General features: G+C 37.2%; 1 protein-coding gene across 1 annotated transcript in view; it reads left to right on the top strand.

Moving 5' to 3' along the window:
* The window catches only part of PRKDC (protein kinase, DNA-activated, catalytic subunit), an 82385-nt gene that overhangs the window by 37783 nt on the left and 25597 nt on the right, over positions 1-19005 (top strand). The window contains exons 41-60 of the mRNA XM_059480086.1: positions 713-881; positions 1389-1454; positions 1903-1975; positions 2200-2348; positions 3539-3676; positions 3877-3996; positions 4881-5024; positions 5258-5409; positions 5967-6098; positions 6562-6673; positions 8034-8158; positions 8252-8401; positions 8816-8989; positions 9815-9913; positions 10607-10817; positions 11398-11587; positions 11942-12157; positions 13405-13517; positions 14527-14658; positions 15830-16009. Of these exons, the coding sequence (XP_059336069.1) occupies positions 713-881; positions 1389-1454; positions 1903-1975; positions 2200-2348; positions 3539-3676; positions 3877-3996; positions 4881-5024; positions 5258-5409; positions 5967-6098; positions 6562-6673; positions 8034-8158; positions 8252-8401; positions 8816-8989; positions 9815-9913; positions 10607-10817; positions 11398-11587; positions 11942-12157; positions 13405-13517; positions 14527-14658; positions 15830-16009 (2845 nt within the window). The remainder of the gene's footprint in view (positions 1-712; positions 882-1388; positions 1455-1902; positions 1976-2199; positions 2349-3538; positions 3677-3876; positions 3997-4880; positions 5025-5257; positions 5410-5966; positions 6099-6561; positions 6674-8033; positions 8159-8251; positions 8402-8815; positions 8990-9814; positions 9914-10606; positions 10818-11397; positions 11588-11941; positions 12158-13404; positions 13518-14526; positions 14659-15829; positions 16010-19005) is intronic.

Below are 19005 nucleotides of genomic sequence, written 5' to 3'. Positions count from 1 at the left end.
TTCTATGTGGAGTATGGCTCTGTATTGCAAAATTGGTATTTATATGACTGATGAGAAGATGGGATTGATTTTTATTTACATTTCATAATAGAGCAGCACACCCAGTAGGAGTAATTGGCTTGATCATCATTACAAAGGGGGACAAAAGAGAAATACTGAATATATATGTTAATTTGTATTGTTTAGTTTGTTTAATATTCAGAGAAAAAAAATTAGATGTCTGAATTGCTGTTTGTTTTGTTTTGATTTTTGTTTTACAGTACTATGTCCTATGAGGACTTCAAAGAATTTCTTGGCCATGGTTTGCAGATCTATAACTGGCTTTGTGCCAAAGACCTTTAAAAATCACATCTAAACTGTTTTCTTCTAATCCATAAAATACCTTAGCATGCATGTCCATTCATAATTTTTTGGCAAGCACCATGAGAGAAGTTAATTTATACATCCAAATAAACATTCATCTTATCTGACCACAACCTGTCATCACATTTCTGACATTAAGGACTCCTGTCTAAATACTTGGGGAGGTTTTCTTTGTCATTGCTGAATGGTTCCATTTTGGTTCCATTTACCTGCAGGATACTTGAACAAGTCTGAGATGGTTCAATTGGATACTGCTTCCTTGAAATTCTGTTGGTCTCTGATTGGAACCCTTCTTGTACTGCTTAATGAAAGACTTCTCATGGTGTTTTCTTGCCTGTTTGTGTTTAAGGTCGTGCTATGATGCATTTACAGAAAACATGGCAGGAGAGAGTCAGCTGCTGGAGAAGAGGAGACAGTATCACTGTGCAGCATATAACTGTGCTATTGCTGTCATCAGCTGTGTCTTCACTGAAAGTAAATTTTATCAAGGCTTTCTTTTTTCAGAAAAATCAGAAAAGGTGAGAAGCTTTTTTTGCTGTTAGAAGGCTTCCAGAGCATGAGACACAAAGTGATTTTACCTGATGGCAATAAATCAAAGAATGAAACCTGAATGACGTGCAATTATACTAACAAACTACCCAGTGAGGCAATAGAAGGAGTGGTACCTGATGAAAGTTTTACCAGCTGTTTGGGAATGGGTGAAGTATGATGCTGTTTTCCTTCCACTCCCAATCCATTATCTAAAATAGGAGGAAAAAACCCCTGTTGTTTAACTTTTCCAGTGCTTGGAATATACTTGAATAAGAGAGACCTTTTTACAGAGCACATTCGGTGATGTGAACTCTTGAGTAGTTAAGTAGCAAAATTCTTTTTGGGGTACTGATGTAGAAGAGAAAACATGCTACACTTTCTGTGCTGTACAATGATCGATTGATTTTTTTTAAAGAAGAAATAAAATACATTCAAAGCAATTGTTATTGTGTGCAGCATTATAATTTTGCTATTTCAAAACATGCTTTTTGCAGAATTTGCTGATTTTTGAAAATTTGATAGACTTGAAGCGTGAGTATACATTTCCTGTTGAAATTGAGGTGAGTGAAATTTCTGGCCTTTAGTGTTTCTAACTAAAAAAATGGGATGACTTTAATAGTGTAATTACTGAGGACCAGGTCAGTTCTCATATATGGAGAAAGAGGATACAAAACAATGGAGTACTCCTCTCATTATTTAAAATATGTTTTTCTGAGAGAAATCCAGACCTGAAATGTAGAACAGACCTGTAATGCACATAACTTTTAACATACTTCTTAGACCACTTACTTTGATAGTGAATGGCTGTTGGAATAAAAAATTTCAGTTGTTTCTCTGTAGCATTAATAATAATCATTTACAGCATGACATTTCCATTCATGTCAAATGGTTTTAATCACTTTTTTGGTATCTCTGTAAATAAAAAATGTAAATAATTGGTGGTTTTTTTAAATTAAGTAACTATTTGTTTTAAATTAAGTAATTAGAACTTTATCTCTTGCTGTTTAGGTGCCTCTGGAAAGGAAGAAGCGATACATTGCTATTAGGAAGGAGGCCAGGGATTCAGGGAATAGCAGCCAGGGTATGAAAGTCATTTATGGTGATGAAAAAAAATGTTTTCTTACCTGCCATATAGCGTTTCTTGATGTGTTCTTCACTGGCTTCTACAGCAGCAGGAACAAATAAAAATGTTCAATGTATTTCATCTAACAGTCATTTCTCACCTACCCTCAAGTTTTAGTGGGCAGTGAAGGCTTTTTTCTTGTAATTACCTTGATTAATGGACTGTTCTTCTTTCTTGTCTAGATGAACCCAAGTATTTAGCTTCTTCATCATACATGATGGATAGCAGTTTGAGTGAGGAAATGAGTCAGTTTGATTTTTCTACTGGAGTCCAAGGTTTTTCTTACAGCTCCCAAGATGTTACAGCTAGCAGCACTCGTTTCAGGAGAAAGGTAATTTAGTGACTTATGTACTGTGAGAAAGAAAAGTTTTATGCTTTTGAGTAATTGCATACATTTATTGAGGTTGAGAAAAAGAAATTTCTTGTCTTCTGTATTTGTTCTACCTGACTGAGAATGGGTTCGTCCAGAAGATGAGGGAGGGGACTTAAGCTGTTTTCTGTTACTTTTCTTTTTTCCTCTCCACTGTCTACAGCTGAAGAAAAATAATGTCCTTTTGGGTTTCTAAAGCTGAAAAGAGTGTGAGTGAAGTCCAGCCTGAGCTGTAAAAAGATGGTTTGTACTGCACTCAGGCACATCCTCTGATGGTTATGTTTTGCTGTTAGGCATCTGGTTTCCTCATTTCCCTCTTTGATTGGTCTGTGACAGAACTGGCTGTATCAATTGGATAGAATAAATAATCAATTATTTTTCTTTTTCTGTTGTTGTGGCAGCTTGTATTTAACTCTTGCTCTTGGGAGATATTAAATGCTGTACTTTCAGCAAAGGCTTGAGGTTGTGTTCCTTCTGCAATCAAAATACGTCTCACCAGCAGTAATGCTGATAGAGTAGATATTTGCTGTGAAATAGAAAGTTTGTAGAAGTATCATAGACACTGAAGACAATCTGTCAAAATAACTGTTAACATTGGTGAAGATTACTGTTTCCATGCTTTGAAGCAAGGGGGTGTTTTAGCTGCGGGGAAGTTAAGCAAGATAGGAAGTACACTTCTACTTTGTTGTAATTTCTACCTAAACAATTTTCTTTTGTGATTTACTCTGTGTAGCAAAAGAGAGCTGCTGCAGATGCTGGTCAGTGTGAAACAACACATCCATAAAAATAGAAGTGTTCATATATTCTTTGAGCTATGAAATGAGATAATTTCTTTGAGGTTCAATTTAACTCCTCTTGCTTTCAGCATTTGCCACACCTGTCCTGGCAGGTAGTAAAGTCCGAGTAACATAAATTTGGCATCTGTTGGCACAAAAAGTAAAGAATTTGCAGATCTGGTGCATACATTTGGGAGGTGTCTGTTTGAACAACACATTTGATGTATTCCCAGTTGCACACACTGAGTGTGTAGTCAGATCTAAGCACAGATAAGATCAGAATGACTCATGGCATGATTGGGATTTAAAAGAAAACACAGTGTTGTTATTAACTATAGTAACACCTTTTTTTCTTTTTTTTTTTTTTTTTTCCAGGAGCCCACAGAATACAAAGTTTTAAATGATGAGATGGAACTGGAAATGGATGAATTCAACCAACATGAATGTATGGCTTCTATGACCTCGCTGATTAAACATATGGAGAGGAACCAGATCACACCCAAAGTGGAGGAGGCCAGTATTAACTAAAAAGTTGGCATTTTTCTATTAATGCTACCAAGAAAAGAGAGTCATGATTGATTCCCTCCATTTATTTATTTTCTTGGCTATATTATAGAGAAACCTGTGTTGCTTGAGCTTTGGGCTTTTTGACTTGGTAAGCCTGTTGGGTGCAAGAAGTGATTTGATTTTAGCTCATCTCTTCTAAATTTCAGGGGACAGTTCCAGCAGATCTTCCTCTTTGGATGAAATTTCTTCATGGCAAATTGGGAAACCCATCAGTACCATTAAATATCCGCCTCTTCATAGCAAAACTTATTGTTAATACTGAGGATGTGAGTAATTTTTATTCATAATATCAAATGTGTAACACTTGCAGGGTAAAATATTTAATCAAGTGAGACCTTTGGGGCATTCAAATTGAGTAGTTTGCTGTGATAAAAGGGAGTGCATTTATGGCCCAAAATTCCAGATAGTGCAAGTATTTTCAATTCATTATTAATACTTTTTCTCCCATATTCTGTAAGTGGAGGGTATCCACAGTGTGTCTCTTCTGGAAACACAAGTAGTGTATTCATTGATAGGCAAGAGGTGGGGTTGATTATACTTTCCATCTTCACAGGAGCAAATACAATGTTTTGTTAGTGGGCAGAGATGAGTCTTATAGAAACATTTTGAGCTAAATGGTGTTCTTGTTGCAGAAAGATACTAAGATAGCATAACGTGTGTTTGCTTGAGAAGCAGTGTTTTCTAACTCTCATTCTTGGGCAAAACATTCTCAACCTTCTTCATACAATGGTTTTAAAGTATAATGGTTTTGTCTGGAATATTCCAAATCCAAAAAAAAAAGCTGAATTTCAGGATTAATTTAATAACCTCTATATCTGTTTAATACTACTTTCTTAGTAAAGCTGTCTGAAATGGAAGGGTAGATGAAAATGACATACTCTCTCAAATCCTTTACAGACAGATATTCTAAGGGAGAGCCATACTGTCTGTGCTCTAGTGAAATAATTCACTTTCTGTGGCTAAAGATTTCTAAGCAAAAATGAGAAATGTAGTTATGGATGCCTTTTATTTGAAAATGTTTATGGTTGTTCCCTCAGGGTTTGAGCAAAGTCCTAAAGAGGTTGGTTTAGCAGTGTTACCACTAATGTTCATTGAACAACAGGTTGCTAAATAGTTGGGTAATTTGTACTTTGTCTTTGATTCCCCGCAGGTATTCCGGCCTTATGCAAAGCACTGGCTTGGTCCGTTGCTGCAGCTTGTTGTTTCTGGAAATAATGGAGGGGAAGGGATTCATTACATGGTAGTGGAAATAGTAGCTACCATCCTTTCCTGGACAAGTGTAGCCACTCCCAAAGTAAGGAACTGTGAAATTAATTTTTATTGTTATTGTGACTGTTTGGTAAAGAATGATTGAATTTTTTTTTTGTTTTTATGCTCTTAAATAATTTAATACATCAGTCCACTTTTACATTTTACAATTCTTTTGCATATTAACTTCAAACATGAATTGTTTACTTACTTGCTTTCATAAAACAATATGTATCTTCTTGGAGTCACTATGTTTATTTTTCCTCCTGGTTTTTGTAGGGGAATATTAAGGATGAGATTTTGGCTAACAGATTGCTTGAATTCTTGATGAAGAATGCATTTCACCCAAAAAGAGCTGTGTTCAGGCACAATCTGGAAATCATAAAGACAGTTATAGAGTGTTGGAAGAACTGTCTCTCCATACCTTACAGGTAAACACTTGGACAATTGCTTTCCTTTATCAATATATCAAAAATATAAGTCAATGGTATCAAAGGGCATGGGAAGGTAAATTAGGTAAATTCAGCTGCAATAGTAAACTTTTTGTCCCTACAGTGAACAGCAGAACTTCAGAACCAAACACTCTAAAGATTGTAAATTAATTTGAAAAACAACCAGGAGAGAGAGATGGAAAAACACATAAAGGATTATAGTAGCAGCAACAAAAACACGAGTAATCTCTGCAAAGACATTTTATTTGAAGTTTTGAATGTTATCACTGAATATTGGTGCGGTCTTATTAAGACTTGTGCTATCTGCCATGCTTGTGAACATGACAAGCATTTGTGTGGGCTTAGTCTCTTTTCAGTTGTTTTGGTGTGGGTTTCTTTGCAAAGACTTGTTCATATCTACTGCTTTCTGGCAATATCCCTTTGATTGGCTGTATGTGTGCATGTAAATCCCTGTATACAAAGACAGTGAGTGACTTAAGGCATCTCTGTTTTGGGGTTTTCATGTATATCATTACTTCTGTGTTTTTTTCCAACAGTTTAATATTTCAAAAGTTTTCTAGTGGAGACCCTGATACAAAGGATAATTCAGTGGGAATTCAGCTGCTGGGAATTGTTCTAGCTAACAATTTGCCACCCTTTGACCCAAAGTGTGAAATAGATCGTGCCAGGTGAGAAATGCAATTTTTTGTGAATGATCTTGAAAAAAATCTTAAACCAAAGAGAGCAAGTTTAATTTATCAACAGGAGGTGTAGGAGCTTGTTCTTTGGAATCCTTTGCTGACATCTGGCAAATAATATTTCCCAGATAGATAGATAGATAGATAAATAGATAGATAAAAAATAACACTTTCCTATCTACAAATTGCAGGCCACATTTATTTTGGAAAGTATCTAGAAGGTTGTACACTTTTTTACAGTGGGTGCCAGAGTTGCAGTTTTGTGGAAATTCATAGAGTCAGGAACTGCTAAAGCAGAGATTTGAGACACTGCAAGTGGAAAATGCATTTGTACTGTATTCAGCTCTTCTGAAAGCAGTCACTATGACTGTGGGCAGCTCATATGAATTTTTTGCTTCAGTTTAAATTTCTGTGCTTGAGTAGTGGCTTACAGCAGGTCTGTCTTTTGTGCTAGGTATTTTCAAGCTTTGACCAGCAACATGGGCTTGCTAAAGTATAGAGAAGTTTATGCAGCTGCAGCAGAAGTTTTGGGACTTGCTCTTCAATACATTGCTGAGAGAGAAAATGTAAGTGAACTGTATTTTGTGTTTGACCTTTCCTGTCTTAATTTTATGTTGATCTTTTCTATGACTACTCAATTCAGATTCAAAAATTAATGTGTTTAAACCTCAGCAGTCTTTATCCAACAGAATAATTAAAAATTCAAACTACTGACTCAACAGGAAAAGAATTTGAGAGCAGACTAAGTGCAAAGTTTTTGCCCTGCTCTTTTGGAGCTGACAGTGAATGATGTCTTTTTGAGTCTTTGTTCAGCTTTTGCCAGCCAGCAACACTAGTGCAGTATGTTTTAAAGTTGGGGGTTTTAAGAGGAAAAGAAAAGCAGGTTGGGAGGTTTGAAGCTACCTTTTGAATAACTGTATCTGAGACCAGTTATTTTATAGGTAGTGGATAAGGTGAATGCAAAACTGTTACTCACCAAATCCTACAGTGCTAGAACTGAGGGATTGTGCTTGGTGATCACAGAAGTCAATTTGACACATGTGCTAGAAGTAATTCTCTACACAATAGTTTGGGAACTTCTGGCATTTGTTGCCAGAAGACGTGCTGGGGGTAAGCAGATCAGCAGGTTCAAAGGGAAATTAGGTAAATTCATGCACAAAAAATGTCATGGACTGGTTCTAAATACAGCAGACAGCAATGTACACTCAAAGATCCTTAATCTAATGACAAATGTATGTTTGGTTGTATAAGAGAAAAAGAGGACAAAACGCAGCCATGGTCATGTGTTCCCCCTGAATATAATTCTGTAACTGCTCTTGGAGACAAAAATACCAAGTTGTTGGCTAAGTGGAGTATTAGCCTGACCTTGTAGGTTATTCTTCCTTCTTTCCTTATTATCCTTGCTTCTTTCCCCACTTAATTGCATTCTGGTTGTCCTTTCACAGTGTGTAGATCATATTTCATAAAGCTTTGTTAAGTCTTTGTCAGTCTTGCAAGTTCCATTATAAGCAGTATTTTGAATAAATGAGCAAAGATGGTGTAAGTTTTGTCCTGAACAAGGCTTATTCCTTTGATGTTCGTTACAGGTTGCTGGTTGTTTTTCACCTTTTTACATTCATTAGTTGGAATTCTTCTATACTGAGGAGCTGTTTATTATTATATAAGCACACTAAGCAACTTGTACTACACAATTAAGGTGTTCCAAACCAGTGAAAGGAAGCTCACAGATATATTTTTTAAGTAGCAGTCATGTGTTTTAGCCAGGCAGAGCTGTACAGGACCCATGAAGCACCATAAAGGTTAAGATGAGTTGCCTTGCCTAGTGAAATGCATGAGAATCAAACAATATAGCACTAAAACCATGTTTCATTAAGGTGGTTATGATTTTCATGGGTAACCTGGTTGTACTGTCTTTCTTATTTTCAGGTACTTGAAGATCCAGTTTATGATTGTGTTATAAAACAACTGAAGCATCATCAAAACACACAACATGATAAGTTTATTCAATGCTTGAATAAAGTTGTTAAGCATTTTCCACCTCTTGCTGACAGGTACATCATGATTTATGTGGTATGTTGAATGTAAATCTAGAGGAATAATAGAGAATAATTTGCTTTTCTTTGTGGGCTTCTGGTTATGTTAAGGTTTATGAATGCAGTATTCTTTTTGATACCTAAACTTCATGGTGTGATGAAAACCTATTGTCTGGAAGTAATAATGTGCCGGGCTGAAGAAATTCCCGATCTCCACTTGCAGTTAAGGAGTAAAGACTTTATCCAGATCATGAATCATAGGTAAGTAGTCATGTGATTATGATGGTAGTTCAGGTTTCTTGATAACATTTTCTTTGCTGCCCACAACATTTTTACATTCAGAAGCATTTAAAATTCCCCTTCACTTTTTGGTCATTGTTCCCCAAATTTGAGCTGATGTAATCTGGGAGTTGAGATGGTTAGCTCATTGTGAAAAATGAACTAACACCTCTAAAATGGTCTTAGGGTGAAACACCAGTGGAATGTCAATTTCTGTAGTTTGTATTCGTTTATTTATATTCTTACTCTTAGAGTGAGTGCAAAAGCATTTACCTAAAACCCTTTATGAAACACTAAATATTGTTAAAACACAAACCAATCTTCTCGTTTTGTATGTAACGGTGATGAGAAAAGCAATGTAACTGGGCTTTTTTTTTTTTAACTCTCTTCTTCCAGGGATGATGAAAGACAAAGGGTTTGTTTGGATATAGTGCATAAGATGCTGTCTAAATTAAAACCACTGGAACTTAAAGAGCTTCTGCCTGGAGTGACAGGGTTCATTTCTCACCCTTCTGTAATATGCCGACAGCGCATGTATGATATCCTGATGTGGATTTATGATAATTACAGGTATGTGTTCACTGCAGATGTTGTCTTTCAGTGGTTTGTCACAGGCAGAGTGGAAGTGTTTGTAATGGTCTTCCAATTTCATGTCCCTTGGTGAAGGATTTTTCCAGTTGTCAGAAGAATATAGTCTGTGATTTGCCTAACTGGCTCTGGCCTTCAGTAACAATTTCATCACTTCCAGTAAGGGATAAATACTTGGACCAGAACTAGGATTTTACATCACCACAACAGAATGGCGTAAGGGGTCTGAACTTTGATGCTCCAGCTTTTTTTCTTGTTGCTGGAATTTGTAACTAGTGAAAATTATACATTAAAGAAAATTATATAAAGGCACATGAGCGTTACCTGGATCACTTAGATCTGGTAGTATAAAGATGGTCTTTCTGCTTAATCCCTTAAAATAGGGAACAGGTGTACTCAGTTTGACAAGTGGGTTGCTATTGAATTATCTAACTTGGTTGGGGTTTATGTGTGTTTTTCCAAGAAAACTCTTTGAATGAACATTTATTGCAAAGAAAAAATACAGCCAGTCTTTACTCTAGCATCACTTGTGAAAAGCATTCTCTGCCTGTTTTTTTCAGATTCAACCTTGCAAACTTCATAATAAATACCTAACATATTAATTAGCTTATTAGATAATTTATTTTATTAGTAGTGGAGATATAAGGCATTTTTGGCAAGAAGACTTCATGTTATGTGTTGTTATGCCAAGTTGAGTTTTTTATCAGAGGGCATATTCTTCCTTTTTGTCCCACCATCCTCATCCTCTTATTTTGCTATGGATTATTTGAGAGAAGTCATTAAGAGATATTTTTCTCTCACCATCAGTGATCCAGAAAGTCAAGCAGATGATGATTCTCGGGAGATACTCAAAGTGGCAAAAGAAATACTGCTTCAAGGACTGATTGATGAGAATGCTGAACTGCAGTGAGTAAAGAGTGCTGTGACAACTGTCTGAAATAAAAATACCTCAATTTCTCTTACTTTGTATAGCAAGAGAGTTGATCCTTAGAGGTTTTTGTAAGTATTTCAATATAAAAGAGTAACACTGAGATAATACTCATTATATTTCTTTTTATTCCAATAAGTTAATTTATAAAATTTTGTCTCATGGTGGTACATCAAGTGTAAGTGAAGCATTTTAACGAATTTCTAAGCTGTGGTGAGGTTGTTTCATTATGCTAAACCTAATTCTGCATTCATGTTCTGGAGTTTTTGAACAAGGAGGACCCTGCTATACACAAGTGCACAACAGTAGATTAAGTGTTGGATTTTTAAAAATTATTTTGATGAAGCAAAAGATGAAAGAGGACATCTTGGTGCTTTTCCATCCATAGCACTTCTCAAAAGGAAAAAACTTGACAGAAATAATTTTTTCAGAGTTAACCTTTTATATGAGGCATAGAACATGATAAATGAATGAGGAATTCCTTGTAATTCAATGCAAGATTAATGGCGTGAAAGTGTTAGTTTAAGGCCTTAACAGCTTATTGTTTTGGAGTTTTTTGCTGGTGGGTTTGGGGTTTTTTCCCTTTTAAACTTGGCTTTTTTAGAAGTCAGTGGTGGGAGGTGGTTCTGTTTGAAAATAACCAATAATAACTTTATTCTTTGCCTCTACAGGTTAATAGTTAGGAATTTTTGGAGTCATGAGACAAGGCTGCCCACAAATACTCTTGACCGCATGCTGTCATTGTTAAGTTCTTTCTATTCCACCAAGATTGAAACACATTACTTGAGTCTAATCACAAATTTTCTGCTTGAAATGACTAGCAAGAGCCCAGATTATTCCAGGAAAATATTTGAGCATCCACTGTCTGAATGCAAATTTCAGGTGAATTGTACTGTGTTGTCCTGTTCGCAATATGTGACAAATTCTGCTCTTTAATGTAGTTATGACTTAAAGAAGAATGGCATAATGAAGATTTTTCAAAGTGTTTTGTGCTCCCAAGTTAACAGGTGCAGCAGTTATGAGTTGTGTACAGTATCAGAAGTTTAATGATTTTTGGGGGGCAATAATTGTACTTTCTTTTAAAAAATGTATATTCGATTAAAGTAATATGCCAGGAATAGCTGATTTGTAGAGTACTGAAATGCTAAAAAAGAGGGTAGCAGAGAGAAGCAGCATCAACTGGAGAAATACTGTCAAGAGACAGGAGTACTGGTGCAAGAGCTGTAAATCAGTCCTCAGCTGACCAGTCCAAGTTAATGAGCTTTTTTTTGCTGCTGAGCTGTGGAGAACTTCTACATGTTTGTAGTTTGTTGGGGTTACTGTTATATATAGTCAAATTCTGTCCCTGTACCTGGGAGGGTGTTTTGATTTCTGGACTGTAATTTCTGCCGTCCTGCTCAATGAAGAAATGCAGAAAGCCTCCATCTTTACTGTTCTAATTAAAATCTTTCTTTGTTCATAGGACTTTGTAGTTGACTCCAGCTGGCGTTACCGAAGCACTGTGCTCACACCCATGTTTGTGGAGACTCAGGCTTCTCCAAGTACCCACAGGAATTTGTCACAGGAAAGATCCCTTTCTCCTTCTGGGTCAGTCCGTGGGCAAGTGAGGGCTACCCAAAGGCAGTATGAATTTACACCTACACAGCATGGCAGTAAGTCCAGAACAGTGTTTTCTGAAATGTTCTTTTTTGCTGTAGGAATCATGTAATTTCTGTTGCATATAACTTCTTAATGTAAAAGTATAAATATGTTTAGTATCTTGTTTTCCAGGGCTTTTTTTTTTGTGTGGTATGAGAAAAAAAATCACATTTTTATTATTCTCATACATATTTTATGTTCTGCCTAATGTAAAACAAACACTGTCTTACCTAGCAGCTTGAAATCTGTTCTGCACTTAAACACTAGGAAATTATATTTTTGGGAGAGAAAAAATACCTGCCTCAGAGATGTTTTCACTTTATTTATATCTGAGTATGTTAGAGCTTTTTGGTGATTTCTTGTTCCAGGTGGTAGAAGTTCTTTTAATTGGCTAACTGGAAGTAGCATTGACACACTGGCAGAGTATGCAGTTCCTTCATCCTCTGAATCCTTGTCTTCATCCATGCTGTTGGTTAGCAAAAGGAGTGAAAAACTTAAACAAGCAACCTTTAAACCAGTGGGGCCAGATTTCGGGAAGAAAAGGTTGGGTTTGCCTGGAGATGAAGTGGACAGCAAAACTAAAGGTCTGTAAGCCTTACTGTGCAATTTCCATGCAATTAGTATGCTTTTATAAACCATCCTTGTCAGTTATTTGGCTGGCAGTCCATTGTCTTTGAGACAGCCCAATTGAGGTTCACCTTGAGAGATTTTGTTTCCAGGAGTGTGTGATGATACGTGACATGTGACAAAAAGCTCGACTGTGCTAGGAATTGTAGAATTATATGTTGTTCATTGAAAGAACTGGCTGGATGAGAAACCAGTCAGTGTGATCTCTGCATTCCTACCTCTCCCTCAGAGGATCACAGCATGAATATCAGACAGTTCTGACCCTTCTGTTTTGAATTTAACTCTTTAAAGAAATGTCTTTAAACGTATTTTCTAAACCATTTCAGCTGTGCTGACCTGATCTCCAGCATTTTACAATTTGTCATTAGAAGTCCTTGTTTTTCTGAGAATGCTTCTTCTTCCACTCAGTAAATGAGTGAAAAATATCAGTACTGCTCTGAAGTGACTTAGGATCCTTCTCCCTCTTTAACCCTTGTCTACATTGCCATTAAAATTTCAACCGAGAGGATGACATTAGAAGTTCATGCATAGAGCTATAAAGATGAACCTTTTCAGTACCTGAGAGGTGTTTCAGGGCAGTTATGACTAATAGACTGCAGTTCATGCAGAACTACAGAATAGAGAGGTCAGTCTACCTTCTAGTTAGTCCCTGGTCTTCTACCCTGGAGAATACCAGTTACAGTGGTATATTTTTGTTTCCTCACTCTCCTTTTCTAGGAAGTGGACTGAGCTGACAGTCAGTTAAATGGCCTTTCCCCATGACTGTCCTGAGCAGGAGTTGATCCAGTGGCAGTTCTATAGTAATACTTTAGAAATACAGTACAATATCCTTACTAAACAATATTTTAATATCTTTTAGCACCCCTATATTTAGGGAGTTATATACTTTCTGGAATATAGTGCAAATGCCATATGTGCCTTTGAGAGTTTAAAATAAATCTGGCAAATGGAACATATTTGTTCATGACTTTTAGGGTCTTTCCCTGTACAATAGTTTGATCTTTATACCTCATCCATGCACCTAAAGTCTCTATATAAATGCTTATAATCTCCTAAGAGCAACTTAATTTTTTGTTATTGGCTAGCTTGTTGAAAGGCTTTGTATTTACTTGCTGGTAAATACAAAGATGATGTTTATTTTTATACGATGCTTTTGCCTTAAATCTGAAAGGAAAAGCTGTGGACATGGTCATATGTTCCTTAGGTATGGAAGAAAGAACAGAAATTCTAAGACTGCGGAGACGTTTCTTGAAGGACCAAGACAAGCTCAGTCTGATTTATGCCAGAAAAAGTCTGGCTGAACAGAAAAGAGAAAAGGTTAGTCAATCCAAGGTTTAAAACTTCAAGTCTCAATGCATTTGCAGTCTTGTACTTCATCTCTTGTAGTAACTTTGTGAAGAAAGGGTAGGTGTAAGGTACTGGTCGCTACTTTAAGAGCTTTAGAAGGTTTAATTTGGAAACAATGCTATTTATGGCCCTAAAGCTAAGTGATGTTATTTAGCATGGGTCAGAAAAGAGCTGGATGATAACACTTCCAGTCTACCACTTAAAATGCATGAAATGATTTTATGTGATGGGAGTTCCTAGCAGTTATTGGGAAATCCTTTACAGTTGTCATTCTGGAAACTAGGAGCCTTAGTGCTATAATACACTGCAGAAATTGTATGAGAACATTATCTAGTGTCTGAAGGTGAACTCAAAAATGTGATACAGCTGATGGACTACCCAGAACTGGTTTGAACTTATAACCTGAAGGAATGTCAGTAATAATCATTTGCTGAGTGTTTCTCAAGGCCAGAAACTTACTACTTTGTGAGTTTTCTGGTTGTGTTATGTACCTGCAATAAATCTAAGTGGTTTTAAGCTGTGTAGCAGTTTTTCAGACGTTCCTGTTACTAAAAATAGCAGACATTATCATCAAAAAATGATAGCATTTAGTCCCAAGAGGGCTAAATCCAGGATTGAGAGCTACCAGTTTGAGACACTCCTGTAATACTCTGCAGATGCAGACAACTGTGTAAGCAGAACTTATGTCTGGAAGAACCACACAAGCATCTATTTTAGCCCATTCATGTTTACTTGCAGGCTAAAGGTACCATTTCCTCCCACCCAGCAAGAGAGAACCTGTAAATGTGTTCTGTATGGCAGTCCAAAATACAACCAACAAAATCCCCTGTCTTTTAAACGCTTCCACTGATGGTGTTTCCTCCACTTCAGTGGGAGGCTTCTTCAGTGAAAAAAATTTCATAATATCTAATGTAAACTTCTCCTGGTGCAGCTTGAGGCCATTTCCTAACCATATTTTTACATGATTAATGCATTTCAGGAGATAAAATCTGAGCTGAAGATGAAGTATGATGCCCAGGTTACTTTGTACAGAAGTTACCGAGTGGGAGACCTTCCTGACATCCAGATTGAGTACTGCAGTCTCATTGCCCCTCTGCAGGGCCTTGCCCAGGTCTGTCTGCTTTTCCAAAGTCGCTTGTGGGGTTTACTTGTCCTGCAGGGAAAGTGTCATGTAGCTGGGCAACCACTTCAAAAATTGATTTGTAGCTTTGCAGTCAACCACTGTGATACACATTTAAAGATTCTGTTTTCAGAGGGAGTGTATCTCCTACCCCTGTGCTGGTGCAGTGCTCAGAAAAGAGGCTTTGTTGCTTGCCTCACCTGAGCAGTTGAGGACTGGATAGATCAGCTGTTGTCCATTTCCTGCAGGTTCCTCTGCTTGAGAAACAGATGGTGCTCTCTGCAGACATTATTGCAAAGGCCTTCTCACTGTTTAGTAACAAAACAGCCATTTCACTTTTATTATATGTCTGTCATAGACTTGTAAAGTCTATGACAGATGAACACACAAATGAATTTAGTATGACTAAGACTGGACTCAGACTCCTCAGTTATGTGAGAGGGGTAGAAACTATAGACTGAACTGAGCAGCAGACTGAATCTCATTTTACAGCCTTTGGGAAGTTACAGTCTTCCTGATTACCTTTGTAATTCATTACTTTTGATAGTCCCTTATCTCTCTGTAAAGGACAGAAATAGCACACTCACGAGTGGAGTGTCAGATAAAGAGTTAGACCAAATTCCAGACCCATGATAGACCAAGATGCACAGGATTGTTACACACACAAATGTGTTTCTGGATTGAAAAAATGCCTTTAAATCTCAGATTAAACTGTCTGTCCATACAGACAGTCTGTCCCTCAGTTAACTGCCTCAAGTTTTAGGACTTGGTCTCCTCACACATTGATGTATTCTTTTTTCCCTAAAACTCACTTCATGGACTGTAGTATCCACATGATATCTAACATGATATTGGGTATCTGGTTCCTGTAATGAGAGTTGTGAGTTTGTGAAAATTGCAAATTCCACCCTCTCCACTGACACTGTGGCCTGAAAGTCTGCATTGCCTTGGAGTTTCTTTAAATAGAAGAATTAAAATAGTATTAGAATGGGCAGTACAGTACTTCCCAGCACAGGTAAGATGCATGCCAGACTAAATAGTCCACTCCCAGAGAGTGCCTAGGGATTAGGTACAGGGTGAGTCATGTCTTTTAATTTTATTTAACAGTCTGTTGTGTCACAGCAAAGTTCAGTGACCTTACTGTTTTTATTGTAATTCACAGAAAGATCCAACATTTGCCAAACAACTTTTCAGCAGTTTGTTTAGTGGAATTTTTCATGAGGTCAAAAAATCTAAAAACCCTTCTGAGAAAAACACCATTGTTCAGAAGCTGCTGAACGACTTCAATAATTTCCTCAGTATGAGCCTGTCATACTTTCCACCCTTCATTGCGTGCATCCAGGTAAATCCTAATAACATGGCATGGAAGTAACTGGATATAAAGTCTCTGAATGTGTGATAAACCCAGGGTAGTGAAGGTCAAATACTGTCACTGAAGTTTAGACAGAGATGGAAGGAGAATTGTTAACCAAATGGGTATTTCAAGTGACACTTAAGGTGAACGAGGTAGCTCATACCTCTGAACTGATTTTTCAAGGTTTCTACATTTCTGATCTCTAGAGTTTGAGTCACCTTTTAATGTTCTAATTGCATCAGTAACAAGAAGAGGTTTGATTACAAATGAAAGCTATTTCAATTGAAGTGGGAATTGAGAACAATTGAAAGGGTTCTGTGGGTGTTGTGCTTATCTTCCTGTTTCTGGGAAGTGCTTACTGAGGAATTCTTTGATGTCTTGAGGATATCAGTAGCTGTCAGACCGTTTGTTGTTAGTCTCTCTTGTTTATTTTTTTCAAATTAGTCCCCTGAAGTAGTTGTCTGGGGATTTTCAGTAATGAAGGAAGGGCTCACCAGAGGATGAGTGGGTGCACCACAGTTGTTTCAGTGGAGAGGAAACACGAGCCTTTCTGTTATGAGAATATACTGACCTGGAATAGGTTGTGAATTTTAACCCAGTCTTTTAACCCAGTTTTCAGAGAGATAAAAAAACCTTGTCCCAGCACCTGTTAAATACCCACTGTCACCGTATTTAATGATTCTTATCAACTGTATTGATGTTGTGATTCCTGGCTCTCAAAGGAATCTCTTTTTCAGTGGCAGCTGATAGTTTCTTTTTTGTTATGGAAATTTAAATACTTTGTGACAGTAGGTATCCTTCCAAATACAAGAGAACCATCTAGTTTGAACTAGCTTTGTAAACAGAGAGAAACCTTGCTTCTTAGTACTTGTAATTACACATCTGAAAAAATGTAATTTCTTGTTTACTTTTTTTCTGTGCAGCTGCGTAAAAGGTCATATACTATGGGGATTTTTCTGGGCTGGCTTGGTATTTTTTGAGCCAGCATCTCACAATAGCTATCTGTTAATATTCCCTCTTGACATTGCATTTGTTGGTTCCATCTTGATGATATTTATTTGTGTTGAATTATGCTGTCTAGACCCTGCTAATAACACTGTTGCATTAGGCTACTTTTTTTTTTTTCTGAGTAGACATCAAATGGAGACTCAAGAAGTAGGTAAATTCAATTTCATCAAAAATACAGACTTTGTAAGAGCAGTAAGAGCATCTCCTTGCCATCCTCATCAATAACAAAAGTACAATATCATGAAGTCCAAACAGCCTGCAAGCACTGAGAAGAAGTTTTTTCCCAGTAGGGAACTGAGTTCACATTGACCAAGAGAGCAGCCTGGGAGAGTGTGAGCAAGAGCACAGCAGTGTCAGGGCTTTCATTTTTGACTCACACATGTGGGTCCTAGTGGCTTGGCCATTTGGTTTTCTTTCCTGTATACCAACGGCATAATAAATACTGGCTGGTTTCAGAAAGGCTTCCTGCTTTACAGTTTCCTTCTAGTTTTTTGACTTATTAATCTTCTACAGGTTCATGTCCCATCAGGTGAGTAGCTTGGTGGGTTAAAAGAGCTGGTTTTGTCTAGACATATGAAGTTAAAATTGACTATGAAGCTCTGGGATTCACTTTAGGGTGGATTAAGGACCAACTGAAATTCTAAAAGAGTTAACCACATGACAGAAGTTTACACAGCCTCCAAAGAGATGCTTGGCCTCTGAATATAATTGCCTTAGAAATGTTTTAGCTGCCAGGCCAGCTTGGATGCCATTCTCCCTAATCTTTGAACATATAATGCAGATAGACAGTGCTCATTGCATATGGAGCAGGGGACATTTCCTCTGCTTTGAGAAGATAAGTGATCAAATAGTCACCAAAATGCACTAAATAAAAAGATACCTCCTTTGATGTGGGATGATGTCTGTAAATTTTAAGTTTGGGATGATATTCATTCTTGGCACATACTCTAACATTTGCACAGTTCTCACCCTTTTTCCTGTGGTATGAGAAAGGGCTTTTGGTCTCGCCTTACCAAAGTTGTTCTTAAGGTTTTAGATTTTTGTGCAGTCGTCACTGTGTTCCTGATGTAACCCCTAAAAGCTGGCAGTCAAGGAATGTGTCTGGGGCATGTATGCAGCTAATTGAAATTGCCTTAATAGTAGTTGAAATATATATGCTAACCCCTCATTGGGATCTGACTGGTCTGTAACTCGGAAGCTACAAGAGGCTGTGGGTTTTTTGAATCCCAGCTCTACAAGTTGTGTCATGAGTTTGCTTATGCCAGATGCCTCTTCTGTAATTTTTGTGGTGGTTGTCATTTATCAAAGAAGTGTAACTTGGTTGTTCTCAGTCTCCTGTTGCAATTTCCAAACAGTGGTTTCTTTTCACATGGTATCCTTGAACATGCTGTGGTGCAAGAATCTGATTTTAATTTTTATTCTAAAATGTGATGCTGCTTCTTGTAATGAAAGCTATACTGTACCTCTTCCATGTTGTGAATTTTTTTTCTTCTTGATTTATTTACCTGTATTTAAAATAGTGATTTAAGTATTAAAAAAAAAAAAAAAAAAAAAAAAAAAAAGCTTCAAGTAGACAAGAATGTTTATCCCTGAAGAAGAGATTATTCCGTAGTTGGACTAATGTTAAATATGCTAAAGAGAAATATTGTCATGTCTTTAAATCAGGTAGGGGTAGATGAGTGCAGTACTAGGAGTCTAACAGGAAGCTGTGATGTGCTCAGACTGGCTGAGTGTGTGGGTAGAAAGCCTCCAGCTCAGAGATGACTTCCTGGTAAATCTGTAAATCGTGCCTTTGGCTTATGCAGGAATGCACCACTGAACAGGCAAAGTGAAGCACAGCTGCTGTGTAGCAGGCAATATCCTGCCAACAGACAGAAGGAAAAGTTCAGCCTGTCAATGTGTCCATGTACCTCTCCCCCACTTTCCTTGTGATTCTGTGCAGAGAGTTGTCCCATGTCTTGGAGCTAAAGTATATG

This window comes from Ammospiza nelsoni, chromosome 1 (assembly GCF_027579445.1).
Source record: "Ammospiza nelsoni isolate bAmmNel1 chromosome 1, bAmmNel1.pri, whole genome shotgun sequence".
Taxonomy (NCBI): Eukaryota; Metazoa; Chordata; class Aves; order Passeriformes; family Passerellidae; genus Ammospiza; species Ammospiza nelsoni.
Note: the sequence above shows the minus strand (reverse complement) of the source record. Positions and strands in the feature narration are given on the sequence as shown.